The sequence below is a fragment of the Hippocampus guttulatus genome, chromosome 17 (assembly GCF_054856545.1).
Source record: "Hippocampus guttulatus isolate MCC_2025c chromosome 17, RoL_Hgut_1.0, whole genome shotgun sequence".
Lineage (NCBI taxonomy): Eukaryota > Metazoa > Chordata > Actinopteri > Syngnathiformes > Syngnathidae > Hippocampus > Hippocampus guttulatus.
The window spans coordinates 13632629-13653365 of record NC_141277.1 but is presented as its reverse complement, the minus strand read 5'-3'; the positions used below and the strand labels follow the sequence as shown (position 1 = coordinate 13653365).

Genomic DNA, 20737 nt, shown 5'->3' with positions numbered 1-20737 from the left:
ACCGCCAATGCTGCACTATAAAGCACAGGCCGACAGATCCTCTGGAGCGTCTGCACAAAAACCCCTGCAGCTGCCTCGTGTCAGAGACCACATTGGGGGCGTGGCCTCACGGGAGGAGATGAGCCACTGTGACAACACGTTGCTGTTGCTGTGTAGGGGACGTGTTTATCTCATTGGGTCATTTCAACTTCATCTCATACTCACTGATGTTATGTTTTGTTGTGATGTTATGCAAGCACAAGGACGTCAATGTGTGATGTGACTCTGAGATCAACAGTGATTTTGTGATCATATCTACTGGCATGAACCACAATGAAAATGTTCTCTGGTTTTCTCCACACGATTGACGCAAGAGGATGCAAGTTGTACCATCCAGTGACAGTCCACTGTCCTGCAGTCAGACCTGTGTAAAAGTTACGGAAAGCGATTCTCCTCGTTCGACCTGACCTGCATTTCCTACACACAACAAACATCCTGTCCCAGTAAGCTTTTGAGACAGAAACCATCACCGCTGTCGTCTGTGGCGCAGGTGCCATGGTGACCGCTTCCTGTGGAAAGAGCAGCAGAGACACAAAAGATATCACGCACACAAACGTTCACACTGAAATAGCGCGAGTCATTTTTAACTCATGCTCACAAAATAAAAACAGATTGGCTTGCTAAATGATGTGGGATTTCTTTAATGGGTGGGTAGACTCTCATTCAACCAGGTCATGGCAAAAGTTGATTCTTCAATTTTTTTCTTGGTTTTTTTTTCTTCAAAAATGGCTGTCTTCTATTTGAACAATTTGTCTTCATGCTGATTTTATGTCTTCTTTGTTTTGTATTCATTACTTATTAGTTTCTCTGGATGGTTTCTTAGTAATTAGTTTCTCTTGATGGCTTCTTTTGAATCATCCAAAAAATAAGGAAGCAACAGCTTTTTAAAAATATGTTCTTTTATTGAATTTTTGTTGATGTAATGACGGAGTTTATCGCTCACTGACATGTAAAAAGCGACAAATTCTAACATGAGCGCAGGAGGAAGAGGAAGGCGGAAGCGCCGCGCTGGCTACTCCGGTGCACCGAACCACAGGCCCAGTGTCATGACACAGTTGATGGCGAGCGTCTTGGCGAAGATGAGGCGGAGGGCGAGGACGGCAAGGGACAGGAGGTTCACCTTCTCGTCTGCCGGCGACATGCACATTTAACTCCGACCGACATGCTGCACCTCTCACATGTTCAATACGAACCTGGCACCAACACGTCCTGGCACTGCCCTTGTCCACTGTCACCTGTGGGGGTAAAACAGGAAGCAGACCTGAGGCAGTGACTCCATGAAGATGACTGGAGGACTCGCCTGACCCTCCTCACCTTCCTCGCACGTGTCGTTATGTGCGGCTGTTAGCTGTGCCACCTGGTTGTATAACGAGTCGTCCGATATGGGACATAAGGGACATCCGGCATGTCCCTTCAGAACAAAAGCAATGAGCAAGAGCGCTACACATAACATAAATCCCCAACATTTCTGATCTTCATTTCTCTTTTTATGTTATGTTGACAGTGCAGCTCAGACGTTAATTAGGAGGCCAGCGACTGCTGATGCACCAGTGTAATGGCAGCCTACTTGGCAAACCTGGCAGGCGAAGCTGCAATAAAATGACAAAAGTAGCGAAACGACAAAAAACTCCATCGACATATTGCACATGTAGAATCCAAATGCAGAGGACTATCCACATGAATCCCTCAGGCCGCTGTCACAGCCTAAGCCCGTCCCTGTTGTATAATCACGTGACCACAATGAGCCAATCGAATAGTTTGTTCACCGGAAGTGATTTTTTTTCTGAAACGGAATCTGACGTATTTGAATTTCGTACGTATTAAAATAGAAGCTGCAAAAGTCAAATACAGCATTATTCCCTTTTGAAGTCAGGAATGAGTCTAATCACAGTTGGAATTTTGATTTTCATTCCTAAAATTGAAATAGCACAAGACAAAAAAAAATGGCCAGTATATTTGTTTTGGATTCCCGACAAATTTTCTGCTCCGTGTCTCCCGTTTTGTTTTGTTTTTTAAAAAAGAGAACAGATTGCATCTGCGACCGTGTGCATCCTACGACACTGAAGGGCATTACAATACATTAAAAGTGAACAATGGCCAAGACACAGTGACAGTGAAGCACAAGTATCAAAATAATTTCAGGACAAAAAAAGCCCAACAGTAATTCATCACTGCCAAGCTTATTGCACACAAAACAAAATTAAAAAGCAGAAAAAAAATCTTTTGTTCATTTTCTGAGGCCCATCAAAACTTTAAACCACAATTTCATAAAGTCCACGAGACTGGGACAAAAAATCCCTTAATATTGGATAGTTTTCACAGCCGTGTTCCATACACACCCCGCATCCCGCCCCAAAACACCTGAGACAGGCGTATTCTGTTCGATTTAGAAATGAGACAGTTGGTTGTTCCACATATAACATTCAAAGAATTAACTCCAGCTCAATTGGATAAACAATGCCATCTGTTGTTGTTCCGTTGTACAGTAGCTGCATGTCAGGAGAGAGGAATAGTGGGAGTGACTGCCCACCGCAATGGCAGATTGGTTGAGGAAGGTCATGTGTCCGAATATCCGAGGACAAAACATTGCAAACATTGCAGTGATTGAATAAATTCAAGTGCAGCTATTTTGTGAGTGTTGTTGAGTAAATTCGATCTATTCTATCAGACACCGTAAAAGGATGAGAGTATGTATGATAGTTGCTCCATGTACAGCACTTTGAATGCAGCGATGGCTGTTTGAAAGTGCTCTACAAATACAGCCGAGTTGAGAGTTGAGGAACAGCTTCCCGAGACATACAACCCCCAATTCTAAAGTTTGGATGTCGTGCTGCAAAATGTAAATAAAATTAAAATACTTTTTTCCACCCGAGTGGTGAGGAGTCAACAATTCAAATTGTTTTTGGTCATCGTGGTTTTTGAGGGGCATTGTTGCGTGACAGTGTCATGGGGCTTCCTGTGGACCAGAAGAAGCCTCCTCAACGGCTTATCAGCCAATATTTATTGGCAAGAAGAAGGAGAAGCAGATGAGGCCAAGACAAATTTCAGGTGACATGAAAGAACCACAGTACGGTGTGGTGACTCGGGAGGACATGTCTTCCTTCGAATATGCATGTTGATGTCATTGCAACAGGAAGTGAAGGGCGTGCCCACTCAGCCACAAATCAGCATTCATGTGAACCACGAATGCTGCACCATGAAGCTCATGCCGACACATCCTCTGGCGCTCCTGCAACAAAAACACCTGCAGCCACCTCGTGGGGGGGTGGCCTCACGGAAGGAGATGACCCACTGTGATAACATGCTGCTGCTTTGCGGAGGACGATCTTGTCTCATCTGCTCATCTCCTGCTGACTGATCTTATGTTCTGTTGTGATGTTAGTCAAGCATAAGGAGGTCAATGTGTGATGTGACTCTAAGATCAACAGTGATTTTGTGATCACATATACTGGCATGAACAACAATGAAAATGTTGCCTGGTTTCCTCCACACCACTGACGCGAGAGGATGCAAGTTGTACCAGAGCATTCCTGACATCTACGACAAAGCTTAGGCATGGAAAAGGATCAAGAGACCTATGCTGCTTACTGTTACTGCGCATCAAGTGACAAAGACAGAAATCCAATCTATCCCCACTCGGCGCACTGATGTGAACATAGCTTTGATGAGCTTACGGTTAAAACCCAATAAAGATCCAACTACGACCATCCAGTGATAGCCCACTGTCCTGCAATCAGACCTGTTTAAATGTTACGGAAAGCGATGCTCCGCGTTCTACCTGACCTGCATTTCCTACACACAACAAACATCCTGTCCCAGTAAGCTTTTGAGACAGAAACCATCACCGCTGTCATCTGTGGTGCAGGTGCCATGGCGACCGCTTCCTGTGGAAAGAGCAGCAGAGACACAAACAATTTCACGCACACCAACGTTCACACTGAAATAGCGCAAGTCATTTTTAACTCATGATCACAAAATAAATACTGATAGGCTTGCTAAATGATGTGGGATTTTTTTAATGGGTCGGTAGACTCTCATTCATCGAGGTCATGACAAAAGTCGATTCTTCAATTTTTTTCTTTTTTTTTAAATGGCTGTCTTTTATTTGAACTACAGTATTTGTTTTCATGCTGATTTGATGTCTTCTTTGTTTTGTATTCATGACTTATTGTTTCCCTGGATGTAGATTATTGATGGCCTCTTTTGAATCATCCAAAAAAAAGGAAGCAACAGCTTTTTAAAAAAAAATTCTTTCATTGAATTTTTGTTGTTTTAATGACAGATTTTATAGCTCACTGACATGCAAAAAGCGACAATTTCTAACAAAAGCACAGCAGGAAGAGGTAGTGGTGGCGTTGCGCTGGCTACTCCGGTGCGCCGAACCACAGGCCCAGTGTCATGACACAGTTGATGGCGAGCGTCTTGGCGAAGACGAGGCGGAGGGCAAGGACGGCAAGGGACAGGAGGTTCACCTTCTCGTCTGCCGAGGACATGCACATTTAGCTCAGCCCGACAGACTGTGCCTCTCGCACCTTCGATACTAACCTGGCACCAATGCGTCCTGGCACTGCCCTTGTCCACTGTCACCTGTGGCGGCAAAACAGGAAGCAGATGTGAGGTCGTGACTCCATGAAGATGACTGGAGGCCTCGCCTGACCCTCCTCACCTTCTTCACATGTGTCGTTATGTGCGGTTGTGAGCAGTGCCACTTGGTTGTATAACGAGTCATCTGATATTCGCACAGGACGAGACTCCACGAACATGTGTCCTTTTCCCGGCTTCTCAGTGGCATTGTGTCGGCTGAAGCCGGTGGCGAGACATGCCGTCAGGTTGCTGGCCTCAAGTTTGTAGAAGGATGGCTCAAAGTCCTCCCCTAACACACCAACCAGATTCTCACATTACAAGGGAAGTTGTGTTAAAAGTTTTCATGACCATAATATGGAATATAAATGACCAATCCAAGTGGCTCCCCTCGCTCCCCTCACACTTTGTCGAAGTAGAAATTGACTCGCTGGGGTGTATGAGATTGGTGCACGCCAAGTGCATTCATTTAGCTGCAAGCTCTCCCCTTGCGGATGATATATTTGGCCGGGCATTTGACGGCCGGGCATTTGACGTGGGCAATTGGAGAGCACCTTGCAACCCTGTTCGAGCATCCATAGGGACCAAAATCATGAACGGCTATTTTTTTTCAGTGTTTGGTTTCTATTTTTAGTATAGCACTATTTGAATCTGGAAATAAAACAACCATTTAGATTTTTTTTTCCAGTGATCCACTTTGGGTTATGGTGTTTACTTGTAGTTTTGAGGAAACTTGCTGGTTCCTGATATGTCTAATATGCAACAATAGCTGTCATATTAAGTTCGTGACAGAGCTTGTGAAAGTTTCACACAAAGCATGTAAACATGTCATGAGCAAATCCCCAAATTTCATTTAATTAAGCTGCCAAATAGACTTTGCCATGTTTCCACTAACCAGGCTCAACACTAAATCTGGTACCACATCCAAAAATCGACTACACATTCAAACAATGTGAGGCTCAAACAAAACAAGAAAAAAACAATATGAACTAGCAAAGTTTCTGTTTCGTAATTATCTTCCAACCCCCCCCCCCCCCAAAAAAATCCCACTTACAGGTTTCCACCGTCAATCTGGTTCCACTTCCAAAAAGTAACCTGTCGGATCCTGACACACGTTAGTTGCTTCCTTGACAAGAACCTCCTGAGATCTGTTTTGAACTTGCAAACCTCAACAGGCCTCACAGTGTAAAAAATGCACACAAAAAAATTATTTTATCTTGTTTTATCTCATCTTATTGAGGTAATGACACAATTTGGGTCGTGATACATAAAAGCCAAACTTACAAGTCTCCACAGTCAGTCTGGTACCACTTCCGAAAAGTAATCTCCGATCTTCTGACACACATCAGTTGGTCCCTCAACAAAAACCTGAAGAGAAACTTTGACAAGAACACAATCCAAATCCTTTTGGGGCGGCACAGCTCAGGAGGTATTATGGTCGTTTTCCAGCCTGAAGGTCTTGGTTCCAATTCTGAGCCCGAGTGACTATGCTGAAGGGTCCTTGAGCAAAATACCAAAGCCCCAACTTGGTCCTGATGCTGATGAGGATTGTTCAAGTGCTTTGAGAGCCTTTAAAAGCACGATACAAGCAAAATCCCATTTATCATTTTCCTTCATTTTTCCATGCACAAATAAAATGTATTGTCAGCGGACTAATTATCTGCTCGTTCCAGCTGCATGTACAGGAAAATGTACCAGATGCAACACTGAAACGAGTTTCACATCAGCGGTCCGCCTCTTCACAGCGGGATCCCTCAGGGCATTGTTCCTTGTCCACTCAACTTTCATGTCATCCATATCGACTGGACACCCTTCTCCAAGTGTCTGTGATGTCTTGAAGCATGTTATGAGCATCAAAAAAGCTGGGTAAATTTTTCATCATGTTGCCCTAGCACTTGAGGGAATAAAAAAGGAAGATTCGTGGCAGAAGCAAGCAGGTGAACCTTTCCCCAAAAAAAAAGAAATACAAGTATTCACGGACAATGATGTCAATACAAGAGGTGGAAAATGCAAGCTACCGTATATATTAAGATCATCCTGATTTCCACTGTCATGCTTGTCCCGCCCCTGAAGACAATCTTGAGCCTGCAGCAGCCTTCTTGGAACAACATCCACTGTGACACAAATCTGCAACCACATTGGCCACGCCCACCACCTCTGGCTTCACAATGCTGGCATCATGTTGCCTCTCTTCAAAGTTCCGCTCAAAAGTCATTCACATCTATTTTAATGTTACCAGGTGGTCCGAAGTAATGGGACAAACTACAGGAAAATGATACAGGATCCGACATTAACGGTGGCCCAATGGCCTTATAGCCCTGGACCAGTATGCCACTGTTGTCAGGCCACCACCGACAAGCTGAAATTTAATGAATATGAAACTGAAATTCTTGCTTTTAAACAAAATAATGTACGATTTGAACATTGAATTTTTAGTAGTCAGGCGAGGCAATCAAACGATCTCGAAAGCAAAGAATCTTTTGGGCTCTAGTCAGTCAAAAGTTGTCTTGTTTGGGGTTCACAGAGAATTTTCAGTGAAAGATTCTTTGTTCAAAAGTAGGTGGCCACAATAAACAACCATAACATATTCTGCTGGTGTGTGCTAAATTATTTTCCACAACAATATGTATTGGCTTGATGAAGAAATAAGGTCAGAATTTTTTTTTTTTAATCCGGATCTGTACTTTAATCACAGTCAAACCAAGCTAATTTATTTGCGCTATTTGCTTGCCTGGCCACAAGGAGCCAGAAAAAAAAAAACAATACAAACAACAAAAAGTGCTTTCATAGGCAAGGTACAAGAGAACGCAGAGAAGACACAAACGACATATCAAAGGTCCAATAACGTGAAAGCAAATATCATTATCGATAAAAAAGAATACTGAAAACGAGAGTGACTATGAAAGGCACTGAGCGGTCACACGTTTCCTGCTCACACGTTTCCTGCTCTCCGTCTCGCCGAGTGTCAGCACGTGCTGGAAGGTCGGCGAGTATCGGAAGTGACAGGAAGCAGGTGCACCTGCATATCGAGATGATTATGCTCATATTTACTTTAATATTAGCTGTAAATGAGTCTGATTAAAATCAAGACAAAACAAAGATGACATTTACGCGAACCACAGTGCGCTGCTCCGCCAATACATGACTTCCTTTGTGCGTGTGTGATGTCACTGCTTCAGAAAGGCCCCGCCCCCTCAGCAACAAGTCAGCGTTCACGCACACTGCGAGTGCAGACATGAGTTGGGTGCTCGTATGTGTGCTGACGGCTGCTTGGAGCCTGGGTGAGGTCAACATGTGAAGTCACTGCCGCATTCCACTGACGTCTGATCGTTTGTGTTAACTTTTTGTGACAGATATCAGCGGCCAGACGGTGTACCAGCTCGAGCGGGGCGTCCGCACTGTGGAGGGTGCAGCAGTGACGCTTGACTGCAGCTACGACAGTTCGCCGTACTCCATCTCCTGGTACAAACAAGAAGCCAACGCATCGCCTGACTTCATCCTGGTTACAGATCGGTCCGGTTTCAGGAATGCTGAAAAGTACGGTGAAAGGTTTCGCTGCAGCATGGATGCCAGCGCTCAGCAAGCTCCTCTGCATATCGAACGCGTGAAGCCCAGTGACTCGGGAGTCTTCTACTGCGCCCTGCAGCCCACACTGACACATCCACTGGCGTGCCTGCACAAAAACACCTGCATCCGCCTCATCGCATGAGTGACATTGGGGGCGTGGCCTCACCGGAGTAGATTGGTCTCACTGTAGCAAGAGCTGCAACTCAACGTGACAACAGGCTGCTACCGTGCTCGAGGATGCTCTTGTATTGTCTTGTTTTTTTACTTCACTCTGCTCTGGAGTCGGTCTGATACTCTGTCTGCTCTTTAGGTTATCCCATCCGATACGACATGTAGTTTTCTTCTGGTATTATCCAATTTCTTCTCTTCATTTCTCTTCTCAAGTTATGTTGACAGTGCAGCTCAGACGTCAATTTGGAGGCCAACGACAGCTGACGCTGCTCACCAGTGTAATGGCAGCCTACTTGGCAAATGAAGCTGCAATAAAATGACAAAAGTAGCGAAACGACATCAAACTCCATCTACATATTGCACATGTGCAATCCAAATGCAGAGTACTATCTACTATCAGTAGATTCTACTTGAATCCCTCAGGCTGCTGTCACAGATGGAATCCGCCGCTGTTGTATAATCACGTGACCACAATGAGCCAATCGAATAGTTTGTTAACCGGAAGAATTTTTTTTTCTTCATTGGAATCTGATGTATTTGAATTTCGTTCGTATTAAAATAAAAGCACCAAAAGTAAAATACAGCCTTATTCTCTTTGTAGTCAGGAAATAGTCTAATCACAGTTGGATTTTCAATGTTGATTCCAAAAATTGAAATAGTACACAGCATGAGACAAAAAAAGAATGGCCGGTAAATTTGTTTTGGATTCCCGACAAGTTTTCTGGTCGTGTCTCCTGTTTTGTTTAGTTTTTTAAAAAAAGAGAACAGATTGCATCTGCAACCGTGTGTGTTTGGGGACTACCCCCCCCCCCCCGTTCTAGTTGAGATGGTATAACCCAAGAGGCAATGTGCCGCTTGCTACTGTTATTGCCAGTTGCTATTCATGCCACTAAAGCATCAGTCAAACGCCATCATGTCTTGTGTCGTTATTAAATAAACATGGTGTCAGAAGTGATCTTACCCACTGCTGTTTTCGATAAGTGCCGTCACAGCTGTAAGTTCATTGAATGCGAAACACGCAGTTGGAAGTCCAATATCGCGACCGTGAGCGCAACGAGGCTGACAACATGGCGGCTGACGTTAGCATCCCAGCCCCGGAGGAGATGAAGCTGACTGGATATGTTGCTAACAACTGGGATAACTTTCGTGCTGAATTTGAAGACTATTCTTTGGCATCCGGGTTGGAAGATAAAGACAAAAGAGTGCAGGCTGCTGCTCTGAGAAGACTTATGGGAGGCGATTGCCGCCATGTGTAAAAACATAACCTGAACCTGTCTGCGGCACAACAGGAGGACGTGAAAGAGATATTGGACGCGTTGGAGAATTATTTCAAACCAAAACGGAATGTAATATTCGAGAGATACGTGTTTGGAAACTGCAAGCAGGACGACGGTGAGCCAATTGATTCAATTGTTACAAGACTGCTCGAGAAGGCCACTTCATGTGAATACGGAGAGCTAAAAGAAGAGCTGCTACGCGACCGGCTGGTCCTTGGAATCATTGATGAAAATGTGACAAGATGCCTACTTAGGGAGAAAGACTTGACACTAAGATCAGCCATTGATATGTGCAGAGAGGCTGAAATGAGAGGTATGAAATTGAAACTCATGACGCCAGAGCGCATTTCAGAGAGTATTCACGTATCAGACAAGCAACAGCAACGGGGCACACAAGGCATGTATAAACCCAAAGATGGACAGAGAAGAGGGGACATTAATTTCGAGTGCAAATATTGTGGTGGCTCACACAAACGGGGAGCGGATGTATGCCCAGCATTTGGAAAAACATGTTCTAAATGTGGGACTTTGAATCACTTTGCAAAAGTGTGCATGAGAAAAGTTCAATCCAACCAGAGAATTAAAGTCACGGAAGACGCACAGTTTGATGAAGAACAGGACGGAATCTATGCTGCAGAGAGCATTGGTGCTCGACATGGTCAAGGAAAAAAATGGTTTGCTACCAGTGGCGGTTCTGGATCAATTTCACTGAGGGGGCTGGGGCCAGGGATTTTGATGGAGGGGCACATTCAACCCAGGGCTAAAAAGACAGATTCGAAATCTTATTTGACTTTTTATTTCAACAAACTTTGAAAGCATTGTAGTCATAACATTACAGTGATGAGAAAAAAAACAGTAATAGGAGGGCTAAAATGTCTGCAAGCGTAACAATACGCCATGTCCATCTGTTGAAAATTCAAGCCAGGGGATGATATGGTACCAGCCTGCCTTGAAGCTCCTTCTCCTGTCCCCCATCAGGGTCCTGGGAAACTGTTTTAGGTCTGGCTGCATTGGCGGGTCCTCTTTACATGAAATTTAAATAAAAAGGGAGACTAAAAAAGTTACACACGCACACACACACACACGCGCACACACACACACACAGAACAGGATTGTGTTCTTTTCAGCATCACATACCTGATGGTCCAGTGCTTGTTGAAGCGCAAATATCCTCTGTCTGTGTCTCACACTCCACTTCTATTGCAGTCTCGTCTTCTCATTCTCAGGATCTTCATTTGTATCCCTTTCCTGCTTCTGTGTCCTCGCTAAATAAATGAATCCCGTGTCCTCTGACTCTCCCTCTCTGGTGCTTTCAACTTGCTCCTCTTCAGAACTCTCACCACCATCATCATCTGACTCTCTCTCTGTGTCTGGATCAATTTGTTTCTTTTTCATATAGAAATATGATGTAATGTCCGTTTTTCTTTTCATTTTAATCAATCATTTTTAATCAATCTCCCAAAAATCAAAGTAATGACCTTACTTCGATTTTTGGGAGATTGAGCGGCTTCCTGACCTCTCAGCGGAAACCACAGTTCTAAAGTGTGAATCACAATTTCCTCGCTATGGCCAGCCTGACCGGGGGATCACTGACTGTGGGCCACAGTTTGAGAATGACACATTCAGAAGATTTGCAAAAGAATGGGGGTTTGAACATGTAATGTCTTCACCGAGACACCCCAAATCAAATAGCAAGGCTGAATCAGCTGTGAAAATAGCCAAGAATCTGTGTAAAATAGCTGCTGGTGCTGGCTCTGATCCCTGGTTGGCTGTATTGCAGTGGAGGAATACCCCTTCAGACAACATGGACTACAGTCCGGCTCAAAGACTGATGGCCCGTCGGCTGAAAACGTCACTTCCTGTTTCGGAGAGTCTGTTGGAGCCATGCATAGTGACGGGTGTTACGGAGAAGTTGAAGGCTAAGCATCAAACAGCCAAGCTGTGGTATGACAAATCAGCTAGAGATCTGCCAGAACTAAAAATTGGCCAACCAATAAGAATGCAGCCTTTGCCTGGAAATCGGACTGGGAGATGGAGAAGAGGTGTGTTCCAGCAGGCGGGCCCTCGGTCCTATGTAGTGGATGTGGAAGGCACTCTGTACAGACGTAACAGAGTGGCTCTGAGACCAGCAGAACAAAATATGGCTGAGAGACAAACGGAACAAAACGAGGCTACAAGTCCAACAGAACAAAACCTGACACCTCCCAAACCACAGGAGAGTCAGGGCAGTGACTGTATGAGGGAAGAGAACAAGAGCAAGGACAGGAGAAACGAACAAGATGAGGAAAAGACACAGATGGACACAAAGGGACAGTACAAGACCACTGCTGGTCTTGTACTGCTGGTCTTGTACTGTTGTTCAACCGCTGTTCCCGAATGAACAAAGATTCGATTTATAGAAAAGCTAATATTGTTTATTGTGAATTGTGTTGAATTATAAAAGGGGAGATATTTGGAGACTATCCCCCACCCCCGCCCCCCGTTCTAGTTGAGATGGTATCTCCCAAGAGGTAAGGTGCAGCTTGCGACTGTCATTGCCAGTTGCCATTCATGCTACTAAAGCAGGGGTGGCCAACCCGCGGCTCGCTAGCCGCATGCGGTTCTTTGACTGGTTCAATGCGGCTCCCAGGCTCTCACACAAGCGTCAAAAACGCCTCGGCAGCGGCGATGCCATTCAAACAAGGCGGCAACTTCACAGAACGTACTCCGTCAGCCTATCATCAATCCCGTTACTTGATTGAAATAGAAAGCAACCAATCAGATGACTGCATCACCGCTCATGCGCAACCAAAGGCGCTAAGCGCTCAGCTAGTGTTAGAGGAATCTATGAGCGAAATCATTTAATCTGGGCACATCTAAACATTTGGGTGCGTATCCAGCACCCCCAAATGCCTGTGCACAAAGGCGGCCGGAGGGCTGTTGAAGTCACGGGGGAGAGGGCGAAACTCAGTCACAAAAGGGGAATGAATCATTCGGGAACAGCGGTTGAACAACAAACGACGAGTTGAGAACACCCGTCGCGCCCAGGCGACATTGGCCATCTGCAAAGTCTGCAACATGTTATTTCGATGTAGACCAGACAGAAAAGGCGCCAACGTACTGGTGGTTCAATGTTTAAAAACAGGTAACCAATCACTACAGAGGGGCCGGACCGGGGGTGCGGTATGCAAATATCGGGGGCAGTGTTTTCCTTGTATGTTACAATAAAAGTCTGAATTGGCGGGGAGGGAGCTCAAGTGTGTGATCGCGGAGCAACTAAACCGTCGTTCGCTCTCAGAGATCCGCTCCCGCCGATATTGAAGACAATTTTCCTGTGTGCCGAGTCATTTCTTTAACTTTGTCCGAGAAAATCTCTGACAGCTAGTCAGCATATCATCAATCCCGTTACTTGATTGACATAGAGGGCAACCAATCAGATGACTGCATCACCGCTCATGCGCAAACAACGGCGCTAAGTGCTAAGCTAGTCAGCGAATTACCTCTAATTTTAAGACAGCGGTGCCCAATACGTCCAGCAGAATCGACCAGTAGCCAGCGAACTGGTCCCAGGTCAACCGCAAGGGTTGGGAGGAGGAAATGCGTGGGGGGAAAAAAAAGATTTGTTTGTTTGTATCATGAGCTTTCATTCATTTTCGGCCCGTTCCGACTGTTGCTCATCGTAGTGTGCGTGCATATGTGCGCGAGTGCACTGGTGGGCACCCGCGTGAGTGCGTAGCTGCGTGTGTGTATGCTTGCACGTGCGCGATCGGGTTGTTCGTGAGAAGTTGGTTGCTTCAAAAGTTGATCTTTGGCCAAAAAACTGTGTGTGTGCACGCGTGTGTGCAAGGAAGGTTATGATGTGGCTCTTTGCAGTAACTCAGTAAAAAAATTGGCTCTTCGTCTCTGACTGGTTGGCCCCCCTGTACTAGATAGTGCGCAACTCTTCTCGCCATGGTCCTCGCGAAGACACAATCAGTCTGTAAGTTGCAACTGGCTGTCAGGAGAGCTGTTGTGCATTTGCCTCAGTCATGAGTGAAGGAATCGTATGTCACCAAGTGGACTTCCTGGTTTTCCTTTTCTGACTTGACGGCAGCCAAAAGCATGCCGTTATCTGGGATCACACAAAAAAATGATTTATTATCACTCGCGCACGCACACACACACACACACACACACACAGAAGTACACACACTAACATGCATGTGCACAAAAACATTCAAATCCAACAATTCACACCGAGCAAAATCAAATTAGGATTCAAATACCAAAAAAACCCCAAAACACTGCTACAAAGCTTCCTCGACTTTGAACCGCAGGAGAAGAAAACGAAAGCAAAATGCAGTCCTGAAAGCTAACTTGCTCGGAAAAGAAAAAAAGGAGAAAAAGGGCTTGAAAGGAGATGACAGCTTACCTGTCCTGCTTTGTAGTCAATGTGCAGGGAGCGCCAAAAAAAAAAACCCAACAAAAAACACAATGAGGTCACTGAAACAAAGAACCTGCCAAACTGGCTCCACACTACAACACTATGAAAACTATCCAATATTTAGGATTTTTCTTTTGTCCCAGGCGGCCCGGTAGTCCAGTGGTTAGCACGTCGGCTTCACAGTGCAGAGGTACCGGGTTCGATTCCAGCTCCGGCCTCCCTGTGTGGAGTTTGCATGTTCTCCCCGGGCCTGCGTGGGTTTTCTCCGGGTGCTCCGGTTTCCTCCCACATTCCAAAAACGTGCATGGCAGGTTGATTGGACGCTCTAAATTGTCCCTAGGTGTGAGTGTGGGCGTGGATGGTTGTTCGTCTCTGTGTGCCCTGCGATTGGCTGGCAACTGATTCAGGGTGTCCCCCGCCTACTGCCCGAAGACGGCTGGGATAGGCTCCAGCACCCCCCGCGACCCTAGTGAGGATCAAGCGGTTCGGAAAATGGATGGATGGATGGATTTTCTTTTGTCCCAGTCTCATGGACTTTACCCTGGAGAACCCAAGAACCCTTTTCTTTTTTGGAAAATGATGAGTTATACATTAAATGACTGCTATATGTTCACTGAACACGAAAATATCTATTTTTTCAAATATTTAATGCTTTAATCCTAATTTACGATGAGGGCCAAATTTGACCCTTTGGGATTTAAGGGTAGCATCTGAGTAGCAGAATTTATAGGGGCCAAATTTGACCCCGTGGGTTCTCCAGGGTTTTAATGAAATTGTGGTTTAAGGTTTGGATGGGCCTCAGAAAATGGACAAAAGCTTTTTTTCTCCCCTTTCTATTTTGTTCTGTGTGCAATAAGCTTGGCAGTGATGAATTACTGTTGGGCCTTTTTTTTCCTGAAATTATTTTGACACTTGTGCTTCACTGTCACTGTGTCTTGGCCATTGTTCACTTTTAATGTATTGTAATGCCCTTCAGTGTCATAGGATGCACACGGTCGCAGATGCAAACTGTTCTCTTTTTAAAAAAACAAAACAAACCGGGAGACACGGACCAGAAAATTTGTCGAGAATCCAAAACAAATTTACCAGCCATTTTTTTGTCTCGTGCTATTTCAATTTTCGGAATAAAAAATCAAAATTCCAACTGTGATTAGACTCTTTTCTGACTACAAGGGAATAAGGCTGTATTTTACTTTTGCTGCTTCTATTTTAATACGTACGAAATACGTCAGATTCCGATTAAGAAAAAAATCACTTCAGGTGAACAAACTATTCGATTGGCTCATTGTGGTCACGTGATTATACAACAGGGGCGGGCTCAGGCTGTGACTGCGGCCTGAGGGACTCATGTGGATTGGACTATGCATTTGGATTGTACATGTGCAATATGTCGATGGAGTTTGATGTTGTTTCGCGACTTTTGTCATTTTATTGCAGCTTCGCCTGCCACGTTTGCCAAGTAGGCTGCCATTACACTGGTGCATCAGCTGTCGTTGGCCTCCTAATTGATGTCTGAGCTGCTGTCAACATAACATAAGAAGAGAAATGAAGATAAGAAACGTGATAATACCAGAAGAAAACTACATGTATCGGATGGGATAACCTAAAGAGCAGACAGATATCAGACACACTACAGAGCAGAGTGAAGTAAAAAACTAGACAAGAGCATCCTCGAGCACGGTAGGAGCCTCTTGTCACGCTGAGTTGCAGCTCTTGCTACAGTGAGACCAATCTACTCCGGTGAGGCCACGCCCCCAATGTCACTCATGCGATGAGGCGGGTGCAGGTGTTTTTGTGCAGGCACGCCAGTGGATGTGTCAGTGCTGGCCGCAGGGCGCAGTAGAAGACTCCCGAGTCACTGGGCTTCACGCGTTCGATATGCAGAGGAGTTTGCCGAGCGCTGGCATCAATGCTGCAGTGAAACCTTTCACCGTACTTTTCTCCCTTCTTGCCCTGACCGAACTGAGATGTGCTCAGGATGAAGTCCGGCAATGAGTTCACTTCTTGTTTGTACCAGAAGATGTAGTCTCTGGACATCGAACTGTCGGAGCTGCAGCCGAGCGTCACCGCTTCACACTCGACGGCGGGGACTTCCGGTTCCGGCTGGTGCACCGTCTGGCCGCTGATTCCTGTCACAAAAAGGCAACAAAAGCAATCAGACCTCAGTGGAAAGCGGCAGTGACTTCACATCTCGACCTCATCCAGGCTCCAAGCAGCCGTCAGCACACATGCAAGCGCCCGACTCATGTCTGCACTCGTGAATGCTGACTTGTTGCTTAGGGGGCGGGGCCTTTCTGAAGCAGTGACATCACACACGCACAACTGAAGTCATGTATTGGCGGAGCAGCGCACTGTGGTTCGCGTGATCGTCATCGTAGTCTTGTCTTGGTTTTCATCAGACTCATTTACAGCTAATGTAAGTTGAGGGGTTCATTGTTTTTTTTAATGGATGGCTCTACTTTACGAACGGCAAAAGGAAAGATGGAATCCTGTGAATGCAGTTTTATTTAAAAGAATAAAAAGACGTCTGCATCGCAGCACGTTCGAGAACACACGCTTCACAACTAAAATCACTTCCTGCTTTCCCTGACTTCAACAGCCAATCAGAATCTATCAACATAAAATCATCTCTAAGCAATTAAACAACAGAATGCAATTTAGGTAATCTTAACATGAAATAATATGATGCTCAAACATAAAATGATAATTAAGAATATAACATAAGCTTACACTCATATTAAAGTAAATACTCTATGTCCATTATCATCTCGATATGCAGGTGCACCTGCTTCCTGTCACTTTCGATACTCGTCGACCTTTCGGCACTTGGTGAGCTGCCACTCGGCGAGACGGAAAGCAGGAAACGTGTGACCGTTCGGTGCCTTTCATAATCACTCTCGTTTTCAGTATTCTTTTTTATCGATCTTGATATTTCGTTTCACGTTATTGGACTTGTGATATTTCGTTTGGGTATTCTCATTGTTCTCTTGTACCTTGCCTTCGAAAGCGCTTTTTGTTCCATGTATTGTTTTTTTCTGACTTTTTGTGGCCAGGCAAGCAAATAGTACTAATAAGTTAGCTTGGTGTGACTGTGATTATAGTACAGATCCGGATAAAAAATATTTTTTCTGAGCTGATTTCTTATTTAAGGCAATACATATTGTTGTGAGAAATTATTTAGCACGCACCAGCATAATATGTTTTGGTTGTGTATTGTGGCCGCTTACTTTGGAACAAAGAATCTTTCACTGAAAATTCTCTGTGAACCCCAAACAAGACAACTTTTGACTTTTGAGAGCCCAAAAGATCCTTTGCTTTTGAGACAGTTTGATTGCCTCGCCTGACAGCTAAAAACTCAATTTTCAAATCATACATGATTTTGTTTAAAAGCAAGAATTTCAGTTTAATATTCATGAAATTTGTACTGGACTACCGACCCCTCATATGGAATGCCGGTGATGGCCTGACAACAGTGGCATACTGGTCCAGGGCCATAAGGCCATTGGGCCACCGTTAATGTCGGATCCTGTATCATTTTCCTGGAGTTTGTACCATTACTTCGGACCACCTGGTAACATTAAAATAGATGTGAATGACTTTTGAGCGGAACTTTGAAGAGAGGCAACATGATGCCAGCATTGTGAAGCCAGAGGTGGTGGGCGTGGCCAATGTGGTTGCAGCTTTGTGTCACAGTGTATGATGTTGCAAGAAGGCTGCTGCAGGCTTCAAGATTGTCTTCGAGGGCGAGACAAGAATGACAGTGGAAATCAGGATGATCTTAATATATACGGTAGCTTCTATTTTCCACCTCTTGTATTGACATCATTGTTCGTGAATACATGTTTTCTTTCTCCACTCAATTTTTCGGGGAAAGGTTCAGTTGCTTGCTTCTGCCGAGAATCTTCTTTCACAGACACTTGGAGAAGGGTGTCCAGTCGACATTGATTACATGAAAGTCTCGTGGACGAGGAACCTTGCCCTGAGGAATGCCGCTATGAAGAGGCGAACCGCTGTTGTGAAACTAGTTTGAGTGTCACAACTGGTAAATTTTCCCATACATGCAGCTGGAACTGGAACTAACTGGTGCGCTGACAATACATTTGATTTGTGCGTGGAAACATGAAGGTAAATACCAAATGGGATTTTGCTCATATTGCACTTTTGAAGGCACTCAAAGCACTTGAACAATCCTTATCAGCATCAGGACTTTCATCTATTTGTCATGTCTTCGTTTATGATGATACTAATGCAGCGTGTTATACCGGAGACAAATTCCTTGTGTGCTCTACATACTTAAGATAAGATATCCCTTTATTTGTCCCGCAATGGGGAAATTACAGTCAGAATTCAGAAAGGAAAATGCTGGGTAGGGAGAGGGAAAAAAAAAACCACACTCGAACTATCCTCTTCTGAGGATAATTTAAGTCCAGGATAAAAAAAGACCCTAGCACATAAATAAGCATATGACAGTTACAACAAGTCACAAGACATAACATGTAACAAGGGGGAGGATGAATGGGAAGGGGGGGGGGGGGCAGTCCTGACCAGCTGCACGGACAACACGAGCGCTCTGCAGATCGAACCACGTCACGGGGGAAAAAGAATCGGAGCGATGAAGACGGTGATAATAAGGATGTGTATGCGCGTGTGGTTGCCCAGTTGTGTATGTGTATGCGTGTACAGGTCATAGCTGCTTCGTCGAGGTCTGTTCATGAAGACAGTCCCGGCTTATCAGTCCATGGCCCAGAAGGAGGGGGGTGATGGTGGGGGCCCTAGATTCCATGCATACTTCCATCCATCGGAAAGGGCCAGATAGCGTTGTTTGTTTTGGAGGGACGGCCGCCAACAATTTCAGACAGCCTTGAGTCCGTGGCCTGTATCTCTTCACTGGCGCCGATCAGCCAAATCCGCAATCTCTTTCCGCAGCGCGGATTCCAACTTCTCCATGTTGTTGTCGATCATACGGAGTCGCTCCAAAACCGCATCAAATTGCGGTTGAGCTCAGTCACCGCTTGAGTCTGAGTGTTGGACACTCGCGCCAAACCATCCAGAACCGGCAGCTTCTTCCCTTCCAATAAAGCCGCTCCCGTCGGTTGAATTTTGCGAAAGCTGCCAACACCAAACAGCAGCATACCTGTTATCAAAAGGCCGATAATGTACATGTCTTCCACATCCTCAACGGACAGTATTGACGGGCACGCCACTTGGCCAATAAAGATGATTCTGATTCTGAGGACCAAGTTGGGGCTTTGGTATTTTGCTCAAGGACCCTTCAGCATGGTCACTTGGACTCAGGATTGGACCCACGACCTTCAGGCTGGAAAACGACCATAATACTACCTGATCTGTGACCCCACCATAAGGATTCCGAGTGTGCTCTTGTCAAAGTTTATCTTGAGGTTTTTGTTGAGGGACCAACTGATGTGTGTCAGGAGTTGGGAGATTACTTTTTGGAGGCGGCACCAGACTGACTGTGAAGACTTGTAAGTGTGGCTTTAATGTATCGCTACCCAAATTGTGTCACTACCTCAAAAAGATGAGATAAAACAAGATAAAATGCATTTTTTGTGTCCATTTTTTAAAACCGCGAAGCCTATTGAGTTTGCAGCTTCATAACAGATCTCAGGAGGTTCTTGTTAAGGAAGTAACTAATGTGTGACAAGATGAAACAGGTTGCTTTTTGGAGGTGGAACCAGATTGACGGTGGAAACTTGTAAGTGGGATTTTTTTTTTGGGCAGAGAATTAATTAGTTTTGTTTTAATTAAAATCAGAAACAGAAAATTTGCTACTTCATATTTTTTTTTTGGTTTTGTTTGAGCCTCACATTTTCTGAATGTGTACTGGATGTTTGGATGTGGAACCAGATTAAGTGTTGACCCTGGTGAGTGGAAACATGACAAAGTCTATTTGGCGGCTCAATTAAATGAAATTTGGGGGTTTGCTCATTACATGTTGACATGCTTTGTGTGAATCTTTCACAGACTCTGTCACGAACATAATATGAAAGCTATTGTTGCATATTAGACATGTCAGGAACCAGCAAGTTTCTTCAAAACTACAAGTAAACACCATAACCCAAAGTGGATCACTGGAAAAAAAATCTCCATGGTCCCCATGGATGCTTGAACAGAGTTGCAAGGTGCTCTCCCATTACCCATGCCAAATGCCTGGCCCTCAAATGCCCAGCCAAATATATCATCTGCAAGGGGAGAGCTTGCAGCTAAATTAATGCACTTGGCGTGCACCAATCTCATACACCCCAGCAAGTCAATTTCTGCTTTGACAAAGTCCTTTGACTGCCTTGATTTTAAAAGGAGTGAGGGGAGCCACTTGGATTGGTCATTCATATTCCATGTAATGGTCATGAAAACGTTTTTTACACAACCTCCCCTGTAATGTGAGAATCTGGTTGGTGTTTTAGGGGAGGACTTTGAGCCATCCTTCTACAAACTTGAGGCCAGCAACCTGACGGCATGTCTCGCCACCGGCTTCAGCCGACACAATGCCACTGAGAAGATGGGAAAAGGACACGTTTGAGGAGTCTCGTCCTGCGCGATTATCAGATGACTCGTTATACAACCAGGTGGCACTGCTCACAATCGCACATAACGACACGTGCGAGGAAGGTGAGGAGGGTCAGGCAAGGCCTCCAGTCATCTTAGTGGAGTCACCACCTCACGTCTGCTTCCTGTTTTGCCA

General features: G+C 45.0%; 1 protein-coding gene, 1 long non-coding RNA gene and 1 gene segment (V, D, J or C); 1 reads left to right on the top strand and 2 right to left on the bottom strand.

Annotated features, from left to right (window-relative positions):
• Positions 1-920: 920 nt before the first annotated feature.
• LOC147192199 (uncharacterized) lies at positions 921-3995 on the bottom strand. The gene is made up of 3 exons (XR_015103517.1): positions 1354-3995; positions 1233-1274; positions 921-1167 (listed from the first exon to the last, which is right to left on the bottom strand). It is a non-coding gene; the product is annotated as an uncharacterized LOC147192199 (long non-coding RNA).
• Positions 3996-4271: 276 nt separating this feature from the next.
• On the bottom strand, positions 4272-16257 carry LOC147192197 (M1-specific T cell receptor alpha chain-like). The gene is made up of 5 exons (XM_086135204.1): positions 15860-16257; positions 5675-5730; positions 4706-4912; positions 4585-4626; positions 4272-4519 (listed from the first exon to the last, which is right to left on the bottom strand). Exons 1-5 carry the CDS (start codon positions 16072-16074, stop codon positions 4404-4406), a joined length of 636 nt encoding a protein of 211 aa, XP_085991330.1. The 5' UTR covers positions 16075-16257; the 3' UTR covers positions 4272-4403.
• On the top strand, positions 7817-9269 carry LOC147192198 (T cell receptor alpha variable 34-like). The segment is given in 3 exon segments: positions 7817-7901; positions 7974-8082; positions 8146-9269. Coding segments are annotated over 3 exon segments (339 nt in total).
• Positions 16258-20737: the final 4480 nt, after the last annotated feature.